Below are 20076 nucleotides of genomic sequence, written 5' to 3' on the forward strand. Positions count from 1 at the left end.
CCGCACCCACCCCGTCCCAGTCTGCCGAGTATGAAGAGGCGTCTTGTCCACCGGCCTTTACTCACCTACCTCTCTCTCCCAGACTCTGCACCCTGGAGGGGCTCCCACTGGCAGCAAGAGAGGCGCTGGTGAATGGCCATTATTATGTGGCGGTCGGAGAGGAGGAGTTCAAGGCCCTCCCCTATCTGGAGCTGCTGGTGCCTAGCCCCTCGCTGCGCAGGGGCTGCCGGTATGGCCGTGTGAGGTGGCGGGGCAGCGGGGCAGCAGGGCAGAGCGGAGGAAGCCACCCTGACCCCTGCCTGCTCCGCCTACTATAAGCCTTTCCTTTCATTGCAGGCAACCCCCAGACCCAAAGTCAAAGCCCTGCAAGCCGCAGGTAGGTGACGGGGAGGCCACGGGAGGCAGGAAAGGAGGGGGGTAACTGGCTGACCTCTCCTTCAGCTCAGGCTCTCACATCACACTGCATCCTTGTGTGGAACAGAGGTTACCATTCCCATTCTCCAGAGGAGACACTCGGGTTCACAGGAGCGACGTCAGTTGTCCAGGGTGACACAGTTCTTGAGCGGCAAGGGCCAGACCAGAAGTTGGTATAAAAGGCAGCTCAGCTCGGCTCTGTGAAGACCGGAGGCCTCTGAGTTGCCGGAGCTGATGCCTTCCTGCCGGGCGGGCCGCTGGCAGAGAGAAGTGGCCTCCCTGGCATAGCGGGGTCCGGCTCCCTGGCTGATCCCAGGCCTGAGCCCTCCCAAGAGATGAGCCCGTGAGCGCTGGGTGGGAGGTCGGGAGACACGGCCTGGCTTCATTGGGCCTCCTGAGTGCCAGGCACCAGCGGCTCTGTCCCTGGATAAGGCAGCCTGATGGGAAGAGGGAGCCGGGGGGAGGATGCAGGCTATGAAGACGGACGGCATCTCTCCCAAACTCCCACAGGCCCCAGGGGCGTGCAAGCTTGGCCTGAGGGGAGAGAAGGCAAGAACCATCATCACCCACAGCCCAAGCCCAGTATCCCCTCCACGGGCCCAGGGCCACAGGGCTCAGGCACCCCAGACCTCTCCGAAGGAGCCCAGCCACATTGAGCCATCTGCTTTTTACGCCAGACCGCAGCAGGCCATTCAGCCAAGCAGCAGGCTACCCACGCTCTCATTTCCATCAGGTGAGGGGACCCTAGGCCCTTTGCACCCACCCTCGGACGGTGACACAGAATGGTCCCTGCTGTTGCGGGAGAGGTCCGTGGGGGCAGAATGCCCGGGTACAGAGCTGGCCTTGATGTCAGCACAGATCTTTCCCGCTGCCCCATGTGCACACGCAGTCCCTGGCTGCTTCGCAGGGAGCTGGCAATATGAAACGAGGCACAAAGAAACTTCAGGGGTGGGATTTGGAAGGGATGGGGGCCAATGGCCTGCCTCAGAGCTACCCTGCCAGTCTCCAAGGTAGTGGGGAGCACAGAGCAAGGCTCAAGGGAGGGGAAGGGCCCGGGAGAGAAGGGCAAGGGAAAGGCTCAGGGCTCCTCGGCCTGGGCATCCGCCGACACTGCCTCCCTCTTCAGGAGTCAAGGGAGTATATGAGGCTCCCCACCCGAGGAAGGAGACAGCAGGGGCCCAGGAAGTGGCAGATGACGAAGACACGTACACGGAGGAACCCTTGGATCAGGTGGGCGGGGGCTGGAAGCAGTATGTTGCTTCGGGAGCTCTGAGCTCCAATGGCAGCCCGGGGGCCAGGAGAGCTCCCCCTTGGGGCCGTGAGCAGGTCTAACCGTCCAGGCCTGACCTCCTACCCTGTTGAACGAGAGGGCAGGTCCGCATTTGTAAAGCCTCTTCCTTTCGGGGGTCGGGGGTCGGACACTTCAGCTGAGGGCTGGAGGCGACAGGGGACGCTAATGCTCCGTTCCCTGTGGCCTTCCGCCTCCTCCAGAGGGCAGCACAGGCGGTGGACGAGGCCCTGCGCCCGGAAAAGCAGCCTGGGCTGGCACGGCAGTCTCAGCCTCAACCCCATCTCTGCCATCTCGGGAGCCAGCAGCTCCAGCCAGGAACTGGGGCGGCCACTCTGTAGCCACCTTTAATCCTCGTCTCCAGCAGCCTGTTCCAGGGGACCCAGCACCTCCCCTGGGCTCACAGGATACCCTGTGGCCCCCTCAGCCCCGGCCCACTCTTCTGCTCCTAAACCCACAGCCCAGTCTTCTTTTCCTTCTGAGCCGAGCAGCCCTAGCCATGGAGGCCGTGTTCCTAAGGGGTTCTCTGGCCAGAGACAGGAGGAGCCAACTGAGCTTCGAGGGGAGGCTACAAACTTGGGAGCAGGTCTGTCGCAATAAAAGAATACTTACTGTCCTCCGTCTGTTTAGTGCAGATTTATTTGAGGCTACCCCTCGCCGGGCACTGCGCCACGTGGCTGAAGTGACGTGGTGCTGGGGCCCCAGACTGTCTGTCTGAGGGGGCGGGCAGATGAGGACTTCCACCCACCTCCTAGCTGGGCCAGGCAAGGCTCCTGGACTGCCCATCTCCTCTACACCTGCCATTCCGATGTACTTCTTCCCCTGAGGGCCCCGCCTCAGCCAGCCAAGGCCCCTGGCAGCCCTGCGGCCTCCTGTGTGCATGTCTGGCTTGGACGGTGGCTGGCCGGCTCCGTGCAGCCCGTGCACTCTGCTGCTGTGACAGTCTGGATCAGGCCATGGTGACAGTGGCTGCACTGGGGGCCTGACATGACAGCACGAGGACAGCTGCTGGGGCAGAAAGGTTGCCGGGGAGGTATGAAGTCTCTTGTGCTAAATCCTAGCAGCTGAACAGATCTTTCACTGTGGTTCTCCCGTGTGAGCCACCCCGAGGTAGCTGTTCGCCCCCTAAGGGGTGAGGGCGCGGAGGCTCAGAGGGGGAACTGCGAGGTCTGTCTTCTCACTGGCTGCGCCTCCTGGGTGAGCGGCTTCCTGGACACAGAAGGGCTGGAGGGTGGCATTGGCCCACTCAAAGGGCAGACAGTTGCCCCTGGGTCTTGCTCACGGAGCTCGTGACGCAGAGCGCGATCCCCACCACGGTGAGCACCATGCCTGTGAATGCTCCTGGGAGAACGGGCAGAAATCGAGGGGCTGAGCCCAGCCATGCTAGGAGGAGCTGGTGCAGGGCTGAGGGACCAGTGCAGATGGGGTCTGTCCCCAGAATGCCCAGGGCAAGGAAACTCTGACGGCCATAAGGAAGCAGGAGAGCTGCCAAGGAAAGGGGAGGGGTGGGGAAGGATCCTCTCCTCCCCCGCCCGTGGCAGCCGGGCTCTGGGAAAGGGCTGACCGGCGTGGCGAGGCCCAAGGAGCGGCTTCCCGCGCTCTCAGGGGCCTGACCTACCTTTTCCACCGATATCTTCTCCAAGGACCTTCCCGACAATCAGTGTGAAGACGACGGCCAGAGAGTTACTGATGGGCACGGCTAGGGTCAGATCTGAGTGATCAGAATGAAAAAAACCTCTGAGATACCAAAAAATGCCTTTTTAGGCAAAAAAACACATTTTATCAAGACAGCCTGATAAAAAAAAAAAGAAGCTATCTCATTTTCCCGATGACATCGCAGCAAAGCTCAGGATTCAAATCAGGTTTCCCGACTCTATATTCGGTGCTCCCTCCACTCCAGCACGAGGACCCGAACAACAAGGTGGTCTGGGACCACCCGGGTTTGCGGCTGAGGATGAGGTCTTTGCACTCGAAGAGCTCCTGAGATCGCAAGGATATCGGGACAGACAGGCCCCAAAGCCGAAAGGATGCAGTAGGGTGAGTGCACCAGCACAGTCGCCATTTATTAAGTGCCAGTTGTGTACCCATCTTCAATCTTCACAACAGCACTGCGAGAAGAGCATTAGCACTTTGCATAAAGGAAACGAAAGCTCAGAGAAGACACATACACTGAGGCAAATCGAGGACTTAAACCAAGTCGGCCTGACTCCACAGCCTGGGCCCCGACTGAACCAAATGGAGATGGACAAACCGAATAGCCCGGGAAGCACGTGAGTCTGCTTCAGCTCCGGCTCGGGCCTCATGGAGTTAAAGAAGAGGAAAAGATGTCAGAAGCAGGAAGGCAGGTATGTGCTCAGGACTGGCCCCACAGGGCTGGTAGAGGGCATGACAGCCCGGGATCCCAGGATCGGTCCTTTAATTTTGAAGTTCCAAGGGCCTGACTCCCAATCAACAAACTTGAAAGACTAATCCAGTTAACACGGTTAGCTGAAAATGTGTTACGCTTGAATTCTGCACTTTTTGTACAAAAAATTTTGTACTTTTTAAAAATATTTTTATTTATTTGACAGAGAGAGTGAATGTCTGCACGAGTGGCGGGGGGGGGGGGGGGGGGGTGCGGAGAGGGGAGGAGAGCAGGGCGCCCGATGTGGGACTCCTTCCCAGGATCCTGGGATCATGACCTGAGCCGAGGGCAGACACTTGAGTGACTGAGCCACCCAGGCGCCCCCACCTAAAACTTGTTAAGAAGATAGGGGGCGCCTGACTGGCTCAGTCAGTGGAGCACGTGACTCTTGATCTCAGGGTTGTGAGTTCAGACCCCATATTGGGTATAAAGCTTACTTAAAAAACGACAACAGCAACAACAAAACAACCTTTTTAAGAAGGTAGACCTCATGTTAAGTGTTCTTACTACACACATACCAAAAAAAGAAAAAGGTAAATCAGATCCTGAGTTACTTGATTACGACAAGACTGGCCAGGCTGACCTCTCACGTTGGCTCCTCAGCTCATTCCTTCCCAGCATTCCTGGTTTACCTCCTTCAAGAAGGGGAGGAACTGTCCTGCTTCCCATCCCGAGGGTCCCCACCGTGGCTCGCACTGCCCGTCCGGGAAAATGACCACAACGCCTACCTCCTCAGAGCTGCTTGCTTGGGCTTACCGCCCTCCCATGGCACGCCAGGACGGCTAACGACTGGTCTGCAGCAGTAGATGGGAAGGGGAGCAGCAGGGGGCAGTGGAAGAGCAAGGGCACTGGCGTGAGGCAGACCTAGGCTTCCCTGTGTGACCTTGGTTAGGTCCTCGTTCGCTGTGCCCTGTAACAGTGATAGCAAGGGGACAGCAGCTCCGTACCACAGGGCTGCTGTAAGATGGAACAGGGTCGTGTGTCTAGTCCTTGGCTGAATATGTAAATCCTTGATAAAGTGGCCACTGTGCCTGATTATCACGGACAGATGGAACAGGATGGAGGTCGGGCAGGTGATGACATAACAGGACCCTAATGTTGCCATTTGCTCAAAACTCGGTAAAGGGCTAACTGCAGTCAGCCGGCCAGAGGGTTCAGCATTCCTGGGCAGCAGGGAGTGCCAGGCTTTCAAACTTTCTTTTCTTTTTCCAAACTTTAAGTTGTATTTAAGTAATCTCCACACCCAACATGAGGCTTGAACTCATGACCCTGAGATCAAGGGGCGCATGCTCTACCGACTGAGCCAGCCAGGCGCCCCTCAAACTTTCTTTTAAATGATGTCTTATGAGAAGCCCCACATGTAAAAGAGAGAAAGGTAGAGTGCCCTTAGTTGTAGCTAAGGTGGCAGCCCTGGAGGTCAGCCTGTCTCTTCACTCTCCCATGGCCTCCGAGGGGTTCCCCAGAGCTATTTGGGGCCCAAACTCCCCTCAAGTGGGTGAGATTCCAGATGAAACCACAGCAGGGAGATTTCTCATAGTAAAGTTCAAGAGCATGTACTTGAAGTAATATATGGTTTCAAATCCTTTTGCACTGACATGCTTGGGACTTCAGAGAAGGGAAATAAATTGCCCCAAATTTTGTCACTTCATCTCCTACATGGAGATCATCATATCTGCTCCAGTGTCCTAATGAGAATCACATGCAGGCCTGCCTCGTTTTATTGCACTTCTCTCTCTCCTTTTTAAAGATTCATTTATTTGAGAGAGAGAGAAAGCAGGGGGAGGGGCAGAGGGAGAGAGACCCAAGCAGACTCTGTGCTGAGCAGGGAGCCCGACCGAGGCCAATCCCACGACCCTGAGATCATGACCTGAGCCGAAACTGAGAGTCAAATGCCCAACCAGCTGAGCCACCCAGGCGCCCCTAAACACAGCTTTCATGTGCACTGGGAAACCAAAAAAATTCACCTGACCCGCTCTGCAACATCTGTTGTATTGCAGTAATCCGGAACCGAACCTGCAATATCTCTGCGGTATGGCTGTAAAATGTGTACAACGAGTAAAGTATCTGAGGCAGGAGAGGACAGTCAACAATCAGGGGGAGGAAGGAAATATATACTCACTGAGCTCCTACAGGGCGCACCAGCTACTCTGCTCGATGCTTGCCATACACTGAATTTAATCCTCTCAATGCTACAAAGACCATCATATAAAACCAACACTCAAATAAGAGACTTGGTCAAGACAGCACACCGTGGAAGCAAGAGTGTCAAGGCCAGCTGTTGGCACAGCCAAATGAAACTTCCTTCTTCCTCCGCTGCTGCACGAGACCGCTAGGCTTCACACCAACCCGAGTGCCCGGCGGCATACTCACAAACAGTCCGCTGTGCCCCAGGTGCTCAGAGAACAGGGTGCAAAGAGGGAACCAGAGATAGTGGGCTCTCCCGCACTCATGGAAACAAGGTGTTTCCGGCACCCTTCCAGGTGGCCTCCACCACTGAGCATAGCAGTTCAAAGTCAAAGACCCACCTGTTGATGCCAAGGTGAGGTAGTAGAGAAGGGAGCCACACTGGTTGAGGAAAAAGGGCATCAAGTACTGGAAACAGAAGAAACCTGCAGTCAGTGTGATGCTTGACTCAGGAGCACTGCCTTCTTTGAGCTACTAGATATGCCCTTCCTCGGAGGAAGCTACACGAAAGCTTCCTTACAGCTGTAAGCGTCCAGAGAGTGGTTAGCCCTCCGAAAAGGACCCTTCCAGGGCAGATGGCAAGTTACTGACTGAACTCCATGCCTTTGCCTTGAATGCTTCTCCCTCAGCCCTGCTAGTTCCCATCCTCCCCATCCTGCAAATCCCTGAATGCCAATGTCACTCCCTCCAAAAAGCATTCCCCAAGGCTCCTAGCTCCAGCCTCCCTCCTGTGAGCTCAGGAAGCACTTAATCTGTATCTCTCTCACAGCCCTTAGCCCTGAGAGGTGCTTGTGGCTACGCCTTGTCTTTCCCACTAGCCTAGGCTGGCAGCACTGGGGTCAGAGGTAGTTCTCCATACCCTTCCTTATCCTCCCTCCCCAGGGTCAATCTGAGTCCCAAGTCCTCCTTTGGAAGGTCTGTTGGAGGGATCACCTCTAACTAGTATAATAAAATACTAGTAATAGCAGCTATAGATTGAACGCTAATTATGTACTGGGCCCAATGTTAAGTGCTCTCTGTGCCTCACCTCACTGAATCCTCACATCTGCCCTGTAAGATGGCTACCATTAACGTTCCCTATTTTACAGATGACGAAACTGAGGCTCAAGGACAGGACTCCTCCAAGAGCTTCTAGTGAGTAAGCTGGTGGGGAGCAGATTCTAACCCAGCCTTGTTTGACTCCAGAGACCAAATTTTTAGCAGCTATGCGCGAGAAAGGGGCCATTCACAGACACACCTCGGTATTCAAGAAGAGGGTCTTCATCTCCTGCAGCAACTGCCGGGCCCAGGTCCGCTCATGAACCTGCTGCAGGCGGGAGGAGGCCCGCTTCAGCAGCGGCTGTGTGCCACCCCACAAGGCGGCCACCAGCACCAGAGAGAGCACCTGCCCTGGATGGAGATGCGAGTGACCCTCACCCCCAACAAACGGCCGCCCGCTGGGCCCGGCCCTCCGCGAGCCTTCCCTCCCCAGCCAGCCGCCCCCACATCCCTCCCTTGCTCTCCGACGCCCCGGTGCGACTGGCGGGTAGGACAGGTCCCGGGAGGCCAGGGAGATAGATCCGGGAGCCCGGAGTTTGGGGTTCGAGCAGGGGTCAAGGTCAGGTGTCGGAGGTGTAACGGGAAATGAACTCGGGGCAAGGTTTGGGAAGCCCCTAGAGGGGCGGGGCCGCCTACCCACCAAGAGACGCCGCCATGGCAACGCCGCTCCCGTCCACTTCCGGGAACGAAGGGGGCGGAGACCCACAATCCGGAAGTGGCGCCGAAGCCTCTTCCGGTCTTACTCACGTTGCTTCTTTCCTCGCGTCAACGCCGGGATGGTGAGTTCCCCGGAGTTGGGGTGTTAGCGTGAGGGTCTGGGACTGGGGCGGGGGCCGATCCTGGGCGCTGACACACCTGTCCTGTCCCCACAGAAGCCGATCCTGCTGCAGGGCCATGAGCGATCGATTACGCAGATTAAGTACAACCGCGAGGGAGACCTCCTTTTCACGGTGGCCAAGGACCCTGTGAGCGTCGGCAGAGGGCGGGCCGGCGGGACCTTGGGGCCGGGGGGCCCGCCGGGTGGGGCGAATTCATTCTGCCAGGGCGAGGGGTGGAGAAACCGGTTTTCCCGTGAGAGGGGAACCGCAGAGCTCCCCATTCTGAGAAGTAGGAAGAGACGATCCCGGGAGTAGGTGGGCGAGAGCATTATACCGGGAAAGAACGCAGTTGTTGGTAGGAGAAGTGGACGGGAGAAAAAGAGCAAGAGACCATTATGGAAGGGGGACGGGGACGAGAGTGACTGTTCTCCCAGGGCAGGGGAACAGATTACCTCTAGAAGGGGAAAACTGATCCTTGGGCAGTGAGGGACAACAGAGGACTTACTGAAGGTGTCCCCGTCTCATTTCAGTAGGTCCTTCTGGGCCCCATCCTGCTTTTCACTGAGTACGAACAGTCCCTCACAGTACTGCCCTTTGAGGCACCTCCGTATGGAAGATGTTTACTCTAATGGCTAAAAGTGGGAGTTCGGAAGCCAACAGACCCGATTTGAATCCTGACCCCTGCATCCGAGTAGCAGTTTGACTTTGAGCATGTCATTTAACCTTTCTAAATTTGGTTTCCCTTTTTATAAATTATGGGGACTAGTAGTACCTCCCTCGTGGGGTTGTCCTCAGGGTTAAATGAGATTATTCAAGTCAGTACCTCGTGTATATTAGTGGAGAATTGTTAGTCACTTATATTTTAAATTTCTTAGACATTATTTTATTGAAGCCTCACAGATACCCTTTAAAGAAGGCATTATTGTTGTGTCCATTTTACAGACAGGAAAATAAGCTCAGAGAAGAGAAGGACTGTAGTTGAGGGTTTGGGGAAGGAACAGGACAATGGCACGGAGATATTTTTGCAAGCCTCCTGACTCCCCTGCCACTTACTTGTATGAAGGAGGAGAATCCAGGAGTTTTTACCAGCTTTTTACCAGCAACCTGCTATTTCCCAAGAGATGAGCAGGAGAGGGCAAAATCTGGCCTGGCTAGAGGCTGCTGAGGGTTCCTGGGGAACCTCTAAGTAGGAGACCATTGCTCTGCCTGGGATGTTTACCATGTGTCACATTGTCATTGACTCCTCCAGATTGTCAATGTGTGGTACTCTGTGAATGGTGAGAGGCTGGGCACTTATATGGGCCATACTGGAGCTGTGTGGTGTGTAGATGCTGACTGTATCCTTGTCTTTGCTCTGAGTCTGTGCTCCCAGAGTTTGCCAGCAATGGAGAGGCTGCAGACTTGGAGTTGGGAGTTTGGGAGGCTATTGTGGGTCTAGGGAATGATACCTACCTCCTAATCCCCGGTTCGTTCACTGGTTGGGGGAACATTCAAGACAAGTTCCAGTTCTAGACAAGGAAGTTAGAATGCTCTGAGATAAGAGAGGAAGAAAGGCTGTCTGGGGCTGAATGGGGAGGTGATTCAGATGGTTTTCCAGGAGGACAAGGGCTCAGGTCAACTTGGTCATGTTTCTTAACACTCTCTTCAGGGGACACCAAACATGTCCTCACCGGCTCTGCTGATAATAGCTGTCGTCTCTGGGACTGTGAAACAGGTAAGCCTGGATCATTTTTCACCTGACAGCGAGGACCTACAGCATACCTGTTCAAGTGAACAGGTTTTGGGGAAACAGATAAACCCAGAGATGGCTCCTGTCCCAAGGAATGAGAAAGAGACAAGGAGAGGAAGAGACAAGCAAAGAGGCAGTACAGTAAGCTATAAGGCGCCTTAGAGAAAGCACAGAGCGCTGTGGAAGGCCAGAGAGGGCAGCTGACTGCCTGGAATGGGGATGGGAGCAACCCGGCAAAGTTTCCCAGTGTAAATGTCATACGAGCTGGGGCTTAAAGGATGAGAAAGAGGTCACCACTTTGGCACATGCTGGAATGAAAGCATGGCAAGTGTCCTGTCCAGGTCATCTGATCCGATGGGAGCTCTTGCTTCTTCGGGGATGAAATAGACAGTCAGGAGAGAAGAGGAGGCAGGCTAGGGTCAGAATAGGCCTCGAATGCCAGACTCAGGAGCTTGGCTTTGTTCCGTAGGACTTGGCATGCCATGGAGGTCCCTGAGCAGGGGAGAGTATGTTTCATTTTGGCGAGCTCAGGTAGCAGTGGGGAGTATTGGAAGAACAGACCAAAGACACGGGAGCCTATTAACCTGCTCCCTCTAGTAAATATTTACTGGGCACCCAGTTCTGTGCCAGGTCGATGCTGGGTTCTGGGGACATGCAGAGAGAAGAGAGCAGATCCTTGTTGTGGAGGAATGCGTTCTGAGGAGAAGACAGATGTATTACAAGGCACTATGAGCAGTGCCTCAGCCACAGGATGTCTGAGGAGAGATGGCGGGGAGCAAGTTAAAAATCTTGAGCCAAAGCATAGCAGCGAGGAGGAGGCGGTGGTGGGTGTGGTCACTAGAGCAGGGGACACAGTGGACAGGAGGATAGGCAGGAACAGAGTGTCCTCCCCTCAATGGCATCGGGTAGGGGGTAGCCCAGACTCTGCCTGTCCCCAGGGAAGCAGCTGGCCCTACTCAAGACCAATTCAGCTGTCCGGACGTGTGGCTTTGACTTTGGGGGCAATATCATCATGTTCTCCACGGACAAGCAGATGGGCTACCAGTGCTTTGTGAGCTTCTTTGACCTGCGGGATCCAAGCCAGATCGGTGAGCCAGCGCTGGGGTACTAGGACTGGGGCTGGGGTGCAGGCTGCGGCTCCAGAGCCCGGGCCCTGACATCTCCTCCCCCACACAGACAACAACGAGCCCTACATGAAGATCCCTTGCAACGACTCCAAGATCACCAGTGCTGTTTGGGGACCCCTGGGGGAGTGCATCATCGCGGGCCATGAGGGCGGGGAGCTCAACCAGTATAGCGCCAAGGTGAGGAGGAGGGTGGGCCCAGCCCAGCGGAATGACTCCCTCCAAGAGGCAGGGTAGCGCAGTAGTGAAGAGCAAGGCCTGGTTCGAATACAGATTCCACCATGAACTCGGGCAAGTTACTTCCCTGAGCCTTCTTGTCTGTAAAATGTTGCAAGGATCAAATGACATTGGGCATTTGGAAAACTTGGCCACAGAGTACTCTGGACATGTTCATGGTGGTCACAGGTAAGCCTTTTCCTGCCGCCACTGAGTGCCAGGCCTCGTGCTGGGCTCTGAGGGCAAAGACCTGAATCTCCCTGCCCTCGGGGAGACAGACTGGCAGACAGCTAGCACAGGAGTCAGGTGGTGAGTTGTGCCGCCATGGAGGTCTCAGCCAAGTACAGAAAGCGCCCTCTGTCACAGAGAAGGTGGCCCGTGAAGAATACATGGAGCTTCAAGCAAGAAGAGAAGGCCATTCCGCAGGCGAAAAAAACAACACACGCAAAAGCACGGGGTTAAGGGAATAGGGGGTTGTTGGGACGGGTGTGGGGGAAAGTGAATAGCAACTAGATTTTTTTTGAGTGTCAGGAGGTAAGGAACTGTGATTTTTCCTTTAGGCAGTAGGGAATCTTTAAATGGTGATTGGTGATCAGATTTTTCTCTCTCTCTCTTTTTTTTTTTTAAGGATTTTTTTTTTTTTTAAGATTTTGTCAGAGAGAGAGAGCACAAGCAGGGGGAGCGACAGGCAGAGGGAGAAGCATTCTCCCCGTTGAGCAAGGGACCTGATGGGGACTCGATCCCAGGACCCTGGGATCATGACCTGAGCTAAAGGCAGATGCTTCACTGACTGAGCCACCCAGGCGCCCCCAGATCTTTCTCTTTAGAAAGCTTTTGGAGGCTTAGTTCAGAGAATGGACTTGAATGAGGCAACAGCTCTGGGGATGTGGAGCACCTGACAGAGTCAAGAGATATTTAGGGGTGACTGATGAGATGGGGGGTAAGGAAAGGGTCAAGCCTGGGCTGTCTTGGATTCTCATTTGGGTGCCCGGGTTCCTGGGCAGTGCTGGCATGGTCTACCATAAGGGTTAGTCAGTCACTCAGCAAACACTGACTATAGTCCACCAGGTCCCAGACCCACCCGCAGGAAGGGAATGGGAACCAAGGTCCAAGGCGTACATAATGCTTGGTGTCAGCACATAGTGGAGCTGTTCTGTGCCGGGACAGGCCTGACTGCAAAGCTGGTGCTTATTCCCCGAAATACAGGAGCCAGATATGTCCCTACCATTGATGGAGGAGACAAAAATACATCCTTCTCACAGAATAGGTAAAAATAATTCAGGAAAGGACCTGGCTGGCTTGGTCAGTAGAGCATGCAACTCTTGATTTTGGGGTCGTGAGTTCAGGCCCCGTGATGGGCATAGAGCTTACTTAAAAACAACAACAAAAATAATTCAGGAAAGGAAAGTTCTCTGAGGATCTCCTGTGTGCGAGGCACACTGCTCACAAGGCCTTTTAATCATCTAACCAATGTCTGCAGAACATAGGCCAGGTTCCTGTCACAACAAAGTCAAATAAGACACAGTCCCAGTAGCCCTATGGTGACCCTGGGTGGTGGGTTTTTAGTCCTCTTGTTTTCTAGAGAGAGAAATTGAGGCAGCGAGAGGTGCTTCTGAGGGCAGACTCTCAAACTCTGCTCTTCGTACCGTACAGGCTAGCAGGTTGCTGAGTGGGAAGGGAAGTGAGGAAATGAAATGGCCCTTTGAAAAGATCTAAAAAAAAAAAGCTGGACATGCAGCCGTCCTGGTGGACCTGACGCCGACCCTGGCTGGGCAGGGGGTGAGCGCAGGCTCTCTGCGTCCTACGGGTTGCAGGACCTCCAGCAAGTCACATCACCCCTCTGAACCTTAACTTTCTTCCTTTGAAGACGCCCTTTAAAAGACCCACTTCATAGGGTTGTTATGAGGACGATCGAAGTCAGGTGTTGAGCCCGTGGTACAGGGCTCCGCAGATTGTGACTATTCACGAGCCGGGGACTATTTGTTGAAAGGAGGAAGTGAAAACAGCTCTACCATTGTGACGTGCTGGTTAGTTCCTAGGTCCATAGATTTGTCACCATGAGCCCGTGTTTTCCCAGCCAGACTAGCCGTGTTGGTGAAATGTGTACACATGGGCCAGGTTAGGATGGGGGCTTGGGAGTGGGAGTGGGGGTGAATGTTGGTTCAGGGGATTTTTAGGCTGACCGGACCCACCCCCCGCCAGGACAGGGAGCAGTATAGAAGCCCGGCGGAGCAGTGGGGCCGGTGGAGCTCTGGCCGCCTGCAGCCTCACTCTTCCGCCTTCCCCAGTCTGGAGAGGTCCTGGTGAATGTTAAGGAGCACTCCCGGCAGATCAATGACATCCAGTTATCCAGGGATATGACCATGTTTGTCACCGCCTCCAAGGACAACACAGCCAAGGTGAGCCTGGGCAAGGAGTCTGGCGGGGCTGCTCCCACCCCCTGCAGAGCTTTCGGGCTTGCCCGACTTGCCCTCAGGAAAACTATTACAGATTTTCTTCCCCTGTCTTCTCTCTCTAGCTCTTTGACTCTACAACTCTTGAACACCAGAAGACTTTCCGGACAGAACGTCCAGTCAACTCAGCTGCCCTCTCTCCCAACTATGACCATGTAAGGGAACCCCACCCGGGGTGAAGCTTCAGATGCTTCGAGGACCTAAGTGTTCATGTAGCAATTGGGATACGAACTCTGTGGGAAGTCGTGTCAGGTAGAGAGGAGATTCCCAGGGCAACGAGAAGGCTGAGTGATCGGGAGCCCCAGAGGGCAGGGCAGGAGGTGGCAGAAGGATCTGTGGGCCCTGCCCTTAGCATCCTCTCAGTCTGATGTAGGACATATTAAAAGCTGATGGGCTAGGGGTAAAAGACAGAAAATGGACTTGCCTGCCCTTTGGGCCTCTCTAGAGTTTCTTCTTCCCTTCAGGTGGTGCTGGGCGGTGGTCAGGAAGCCATGGATGTAACCACCACCTCCACCAGGATCGGCAAGTTTGAAGCCAGGTAAAGAAAGAGGACGGGGGGCGCCTGGGTGGCTCAGTCGTTAAGCGTCTGCCTTCAGCTCAGGGCGTGATCCCGGCGTTCTGGGATCGAGCCCCACATCAGGCTCCTCTGCTGGGAGCCTGCTTCTTCCTCTCCCACTCACCCTCCTTGGGCGCCCAGGTGGCTCAGTTGGTTAAGCGTCTGCCTTCGGCTCAGGTCATGATCCTGGGCTCCCTGCCCAGTGGGGAGTCTGCTTCTCTCTCTCCCTCTGCCTGCCGCTCCCCCTGCTTGTGCTCTCTGTCAAACCAATAAATAAAATCTTAAAATCTTAGTTTTCCAAATTGAAACCCCATGGAGTGTCTTGTGATGGACACAAACCATATCCCTGAGACTTCCTCATTTCATTGCCTGCTAGGAAGTACAGCCAGGTTTGTGGCCTTCTGTGACAAGTGTGTAATGTAGCGGTTACGAGAATGACCTTGGGCTCCCTCTGAGGCCCCGGACCCATCCTTGTATTTCTCTGTGCCTGGTTTTCTCCACTGTATGTTGGGGACAGCAATAATATACTTACCTTATAAAAATCGAGCCGATTAAATGCACGAGTTGCTACTCGCTGCCCAGCGCGCAGTAAGGAAGTGTTAGCCGGGTCTGCAGGCAGACACTTGAGTCCGGTCTTACCCTTCTCTTATTTTGTTCGCATTCCCCCCCCATCCCCGTTTTCCCACTTTCTGCTTTGCATTTGGGGAGTGGTACGTCCAGCATGCCTTGGAAGGAAATGGAGAGTGACCTGTCCCTTCCCACCACCCTCCAGGTTCTTCCACTTGGCCTTTGAAGAAGAGTTTGGAAGAGTCAAGGGTCACTTTGGACCCATCAACAGTGTTGCCTTCCATCCCGATGGCAAGAGGTAGGGCTCCATGAAGGGAACTGAGCTCAGCCTGGGTCTGGCCTCTGGCCCTTTCCCATGCCCCACCCCCCCCCCCCCCGGCCTGCCTCCCTCCAGAGGGACACCTGACTGGTCCCTGGCTCGCTCTCTCCCCAGCTACAGCAGCGGCGGTGAAGATGGTTATGTCCGCATCCACTACTTTGACCCGCAGTACTTTGAATTTGAGTTTGAGGCTTAAGAAGCTTGGATCTCCATCGGGACCAGGGCAAGTTTCTGGGCCAGGGCTCACGGAAAGTTTTGGACTCTGAGAAATAAATTAGTTTGGAAAGAAGTGGTTTCTGGTCAGAACTTTTGTGGGGACTGTTTCATCCTTTTCCCTTCTCAGTGATACCCCAGTGAGCTGATAACCAGTCATGGAGATCTTTATTATTTAGACCTTCTCCCTACACTACAGACACTTCAAACCTGGAGCTTCAGTATGTTTTGGACTAGGCTGGGCTGCAGGCGCCCTCATCCAAGATCCAAAGGTGCTGAGGGACCTGGAGGAGTCTCCGGGACATCTCAGCCACTATCCAAGGAGGCAGCACTTAAAGTTGGGGCTCAGAGGCTGAAACTGTTGGCTCACAGCCCTCTGTCTTCTCCTTATCTGTCACTATTTGCCACACCTTGTCCCGGGCTACCTCTGAAGGTTCGGGCGGGTCCAGCGCAGAAACAAGCCTGAGAAAGAGGAGGAGGACAGATAAGGAAGCTGAGCTGAGGGCCTAGCTCCCCAGGGGACAAGGCCGGGTAGGGAGTCACCTTGCCACAGTCGCAGGCTCTGGGGCTCCACAGAGGGCCAGATGGCCAAGGGACTGGGGACGTAGAGCGGGTTCCGGAGTTTCCTTTGCTCTTTTGGCTGGTTGAGCCCAGACCACAAGGAGTGGGTTCGAGTCCTCACTTCACACAGGCATCTGTAGGGAGTGAGTTTCCAGACTCAAGCTATGCCTTCTGGGATTCTGGACTGGGGACCCTGGTTAGGAGGGTGACAGCCACCCTGGGGACTGTGATAACCTCTCCTTTCTCCTGCAGATGTTCTTGCCAGTCAGATCCTGTACTGAGCACTAGAATAAAGTAGAACAAGACAAAGCCCTAGTTGTTCGGGAGTTCCATTTAGCTCTGCTTGGAAGTGTCAGGGAAGATAACTGAGAATGTGCCCCTTGGGCTGGTTCTGTCCGCAGAAGTTCACCAGGCGTGTAAAAGCATGGAAATATTTAGGGGACACTACAAGCCCAAGAGCAAGAAAGTAGAAATGGGCCCAAGTGACTCTTGGTGTGTTTTTGTTTTTTTCTTTAGAGAGAAAAAGCACGAGCAAGGGGTGGGGGGCAGAGGGAGAGGGAGGGAGGGAGAATCAAGCAGGCTCCACATCCAGCATGGAGTCCTTCGTGGAGCCCGACACAGGGCTCGATCTCATGACCCTGAGATCATGACCTGAACTGAAATCAAGAGTCGGACGCTTGGGGCGCTTGGGTGGCTCAGTCATAAAGCGTCTGCCTTCGGCTCAGGTCATGATCCCAGGGTTCTGGGATCGAGTCCCACATCGGGCTCCCTGCTCAGCGGGAAGCCTGCTTCTCCGTCTCCCACTCCCCCTGCTCCTGTTCCCTCTCTCACTGCTCTCTCTCTCTCTGTCGAATAAATAAATAAAATCTTTTTTATTTTTTTTTAAAGATTTTATTTATTTATTTGACAGGGACAGCCAGCAGAGAGGGAACACAAGCAGGGGGAGTGGGAGAGGAAGAAGCAGGCTCCTAGTGGAGGAGCCTGATGTGGGGCTCGATCCCAGAACGCAGGGATCACGCCCTGAGCCGAAGGCAGATGCTTAATGACTGCGCCACCCAGGCGCCCCTAAATAAATAAAATCTTAAAAAAAAAAAATGTTGGACGCTTAACCGACTGAGCCACCCAAGCATCCCTGTTGGTGAGTTTTCTAAACTGGTAACAGCTGGAACAGTGAAGCGGCTGTTCTCACAGCCCACATGGAAAGAAGAGTCTGGACTGGGGTTAGTAGAAGGGGCCTTTGACAGGAAAGGACAAGGTAAGAAAGTTTTAGGAGAAATCTGTATATGAAGGAAAGGGGAAACGGAGGTACAGAAAGGTAAGAGTTTCTAACCCCGGTGACGCAGCAGTGGAGTCAGTGAAAACAATATTGGTCGGAAGGGGTGGGGGGCCGGGCAACAAAAGCAAGGAGACGAGTGAGTCCTCCTTCCCCTCATGCCAAACTGACGAGAGAAAGATGGCTTTGGGCGGCCTGGGAGCATATGCAACAAGCAAACCAGATGGTAAGGACAACCACTGCTGGGGTGCCCACGTGCCAGGCACTGTGCTAAGCACCTCCCATGCTTTACCCCAGCTACTCCACACTTAGCCCCGGCCCTCACAGATGCCGGCTGCGACTAGAAGCCTCCTTATTACTGACAGGAAACAGGTGTCCTATGATCACCCAGCAGGTGAGTGGTGGAGCCGGAAGTTAAGCCCAAACAATCTGACTCCATTTTCAACCTCTACTCCGTTGTTTTACTAGAATCAACCCTGCAAAGTGGTCGAGAGCCCCAGAAATGATTTTCTTGGCAGCAACTTTCCCCTTCAGGCCTTGTTTTTAAGCGAGGGGTACACTTGCTCTTGGCTCTGAACAGACTGGGTAGGTCCAAAGGACTGGCCTTGGACCCATTCAAATTTGGGTATGCAGAAGTTAGGAGGAAGGGTGGGGTTTGGAGGCAGGGGAGGCGAGAACACTTTAGTTTTCCCCAAAGAGAAACTCATCCAAAAGGGAAAGGTGTCTTCTAGGGACCTCGGTGCTGATACAGCAGGTATCTGACCCTGGCCCGTGCCTGGCCCCGACCCACCTTGACACCCCCTTCGCTCACCTCTCCTTTTCGCTGCTGCAGAGGAAGGTGCCAAAAGGAGAGGCATAGGCGTGCTCAAACAGGGCCAGCAGCAGCCCCTCCCCAAATTCCAGCGACAGCGGGAACTGATGGCCCAGCTGCCACACGCAGTCCAGGAAGAGGAGAAAGGTGGGTGCCTCGTGCTTGGGGCGGGCATGGGAGAAGGCCGAATGGGCACAGCGCAGCTGGAAGGGGTGGCCAGCCTGGGGAGGGGGCAGAGCGATGGGCACGAGGAAGCAGGGTCTCTGGATGGAGGGGCAGGGCTGGGGCTGAGCGGCCACTTACCTGGATCCACTCCCGCTCCACCAGTTCCTGGAAGCCAGCCACGGTCCGGCTCGAGGGGTCCAGGATGAGCTGGGCCAGCGAAGTCACCAGCAGGGTGCTGTCCGTGCCTTCAGCCCCATGCACCAGGACGCAGGCCCCTTCCCTGTGGGCCAGGGCTGTTAGCGGTGGCCAGCCCTTCCCAGCCTGGGGTGGCGGGACCAGGAACCAAATGGGCCCATTTTTAGGCTCTACATGCTTACTGAGACATGGCTGTGTGCCCAGGGCTTGAGGGCCCTGCCCGTCCACCCTGTTCTCTGCCTCGTGGCGGGGGGCTCACCTCTCCACGGCCTGGGCTGCTAGGCAGGCGGTGCTCAGTGCCTCCTTCACATGTCCCAGCCAGTGGCAGGCCTCTAGTCGACTGCGCCAGCAGTCCGTGCTCTGCGCCAGGTACCCACAGGCCTCCACCAGGCGCACGAAACTCTCCTGTAAGGGCCGTCCCCTGCACAAGTGGGAATCTGGTCATCCCATCCCCACCGAAGCTCTGGTGAGCACAGCCTGGGGACAAGAGCTCCAGACCTATGAGGCTGACAGAGAACCCTCAGAGGAAGCCATCTGACAAGAGGGACACTGGACCCTTTGGGGAGCCCACCTAATCTGATGGAAATGATTCAGTATCTTGGAGGATTCCCCAGTCTGATGGAGGAGACCCCAGACCCCTTGGGGGAGACCTAGTCTGTTGGGGGGTACCCGGGGAGGGGGTCACACAACCCTCTCAGGAAACAGTGCCCTGGGAAACGCCCAGTTTGATGCGAGCATCCCCGTACCCTTGGAGTAGCCCAGTCTGATGGGAGCAACACGGCGCTCCCCGCGGAGTCCCAGTCTGACAAGAGAAACACAACACTCTTAGGATTCTGGTATTTGCTCCTGTTTCCCGGGAACTGCTCTGCTCAAGATCACCAGGGTGACCTCCTGCCAGAAAATCTAATGGAGACTTTTCCAGCCCTGTGTCAAAGCCTTCAGTGGCTCCCCCCTGCATTGAGGATACAGTCTAAGCTCATAATCATGGCATTCAAGACCTCTGCTCTGGTCCCTGTCACCCCTCTAGCCCCATCTCTCTCTGCCTCTACCCCACACTCTGCACTTTCACCATTCTGAAGTGCTCGCGCTCCCCGAACAGGATAAATGACCGGGAGTTCTGCTCCTGGACACCTGCCGTTCTGGCCGCCGGGACTGTCCTGCTCCCTGGCCAACTCCTCTTTCAGGTGTCAGCGAAGGGCTCCAATTCTCAGGGAAGTTCTTTGCATTACCTACACACGGGAGAGGGGCGCCTGCTCTGTACCGCTGCTCAGCACACAGTCCTAACTGCCCGCTTCCGGCCGATCTTCCAGCCACGTCTGGGCTGCCACCATCTCCACCTCAGCGCTCAATCAACATTGGTTGAATCAAGGAATAAACAGTTTTGGACTCCGGACAGGGGAGCCATCTGCTTTCCTCAAAGCGCAAATCTCCTTGAGGACCTCCTCTTGGTACTACCATCACCTGGCTAGATACAGGTGATACAGGTGGCTAGATGCAGGTAGAGCCCTCAGGGGAGGGCTGGGACCAAGGAGTAGAGGGGTGTGTGTGTGTGGGGGGGGTAAGGTTGTTCCTGGAAGACAAATTTCAGTTTAAGGTAAAGGAGGCTTTTTCTTCCAGGCAGAGTTGGGGTGCTTAGAGAAGAATGAGCTCTGTCATTGGGGGAGTTGTGCAAGTGGGATGCTCACCGGGTAGGATGGCTACCCAGAAATGCCTAACCGTCCCCAAGGTTCCTGGAAGACACCCCTCTG

The 20076-nt window shown here is 55.0% G+C and overlaps 4 protein-coding genes across 6 annotated transcripts in view; 2 read left to right on the plus strand and 2 right to left on the minus strand.

Moving 5' to 3' along the window:
* DCDC2B (doublecortin domain containing 2B) overlaps positions 1-2420 on the plus strand; it is a 5168-nt gene extending 2748 nt beyond the window's left edge. The window contains 6 exon segments of the mRNA XM_040619338.1: positions 83-229; positions 337-376; positions 1018-1147; positions 1541-1644; positions 1906-1954; positions 1957-2420. Coding sequence (XP_040475272.1) covers positions 83-229; positions 337-376; positions 1018-1147; positions 1541-1644; positions 1906-1954; positions 1957-2420 — 934 coding nt within the window.
* Positions 2326-8025, minus strand: TMEM234 (transmembrane protein 234). Its single transcript, XM_008694473.2, has 5 exons — positions 7969-8025; positions 7528-7679; positions 6632-6698; positions 3321-3413; positions 2326-3043 (listed from the first exon to the last, which is right to left on the minus strand). The coding sequence occupies exons 1-5, from the start codon at positions 7982-7984 to the stop codon at positions 2949-2951; spliced, it is 423 nt and encodes a 140-aa protein (XP_008692695.1). The 5' UTR covers positions 7985-8025; the 3' UTR covers positions 2326-2948.
* Positions 8016-15399, plus strand: EIF3I (eukaryotic translation initiation factor 3 subunit I). The gene is made up of 11 exons (XM_008694472.2): positions 8016-8107; positions 8201-8293; positions 9396-9483; positions 9795-9860; positions 10814-10963; positions 11052-11179; positions 13504-13614; positions 13734-13823; positions 14133-14206; positions 14997-15089; positions 15225-15399. Exons 1-11 carry the CDS (start codon positions 8105-8107, stop codon positions 15304-15306), a joined length of 978 nt encoding a protein of 325 aa, XP_008692694.2. The 5' UTR covers positions 8016-8104; the 3' UTR covers positions 15307-15399.
* A 75-nt stretch (positions 15400-15474) lies between these two features.
* The window catches only part of LOC103666739 (myotubularin-related protein 9-like), a 6889-nt gene continuing 2287 nt past the window's right edge, over positions 15475-20076 (minus strand). Inside the window, exons 6-10 of one of the 3 annotated variants that reach the window (XM_040619176.1) lie at positions 18588-18749; positions 18272-18413; positions 17969-18129; positions 15867-16018; positions 15475-15785 (exon numbers count right to left, since the gene is read on the minus strand). In XM_040619176.1, the coding sequence (XP_040475110.1) occupies positions 15745-15785; positions 15867-16018; positions 17969-18129; positions 18272-18413; positions 18588-18749 (658 nt within the window). In that variant the 3' untranslated portion in view covers positions 15475-15744. Of the gene's footprint in view, positions 15786-15866; positions 16019-17968; positions 18190-18271; positions 18414-18587; positions 18750-20076 lie in introns of all 3 variants that reach the window. The other 2 variants (XM_040619175.1, XM_040619177.1) reach the window with 2 other exon arrangements.

The sequence above is a fragment of the Ursus maritimus genome, unplaced genomic scaffold, assembly GCF_017311325.1.
Source record: "Ursus maritimus isolate PB19 unplaced genomic scaffold, ASM1731132v1 scaffold_32, whole genome shotgun sequence".
NCBI classification, from domain to species: domain Eukaryota; kingdom Metazoa; phylum Chordata; class Mammalia; order Carnivora; family Ursidae; genus Ursus; species Ursus maritimus.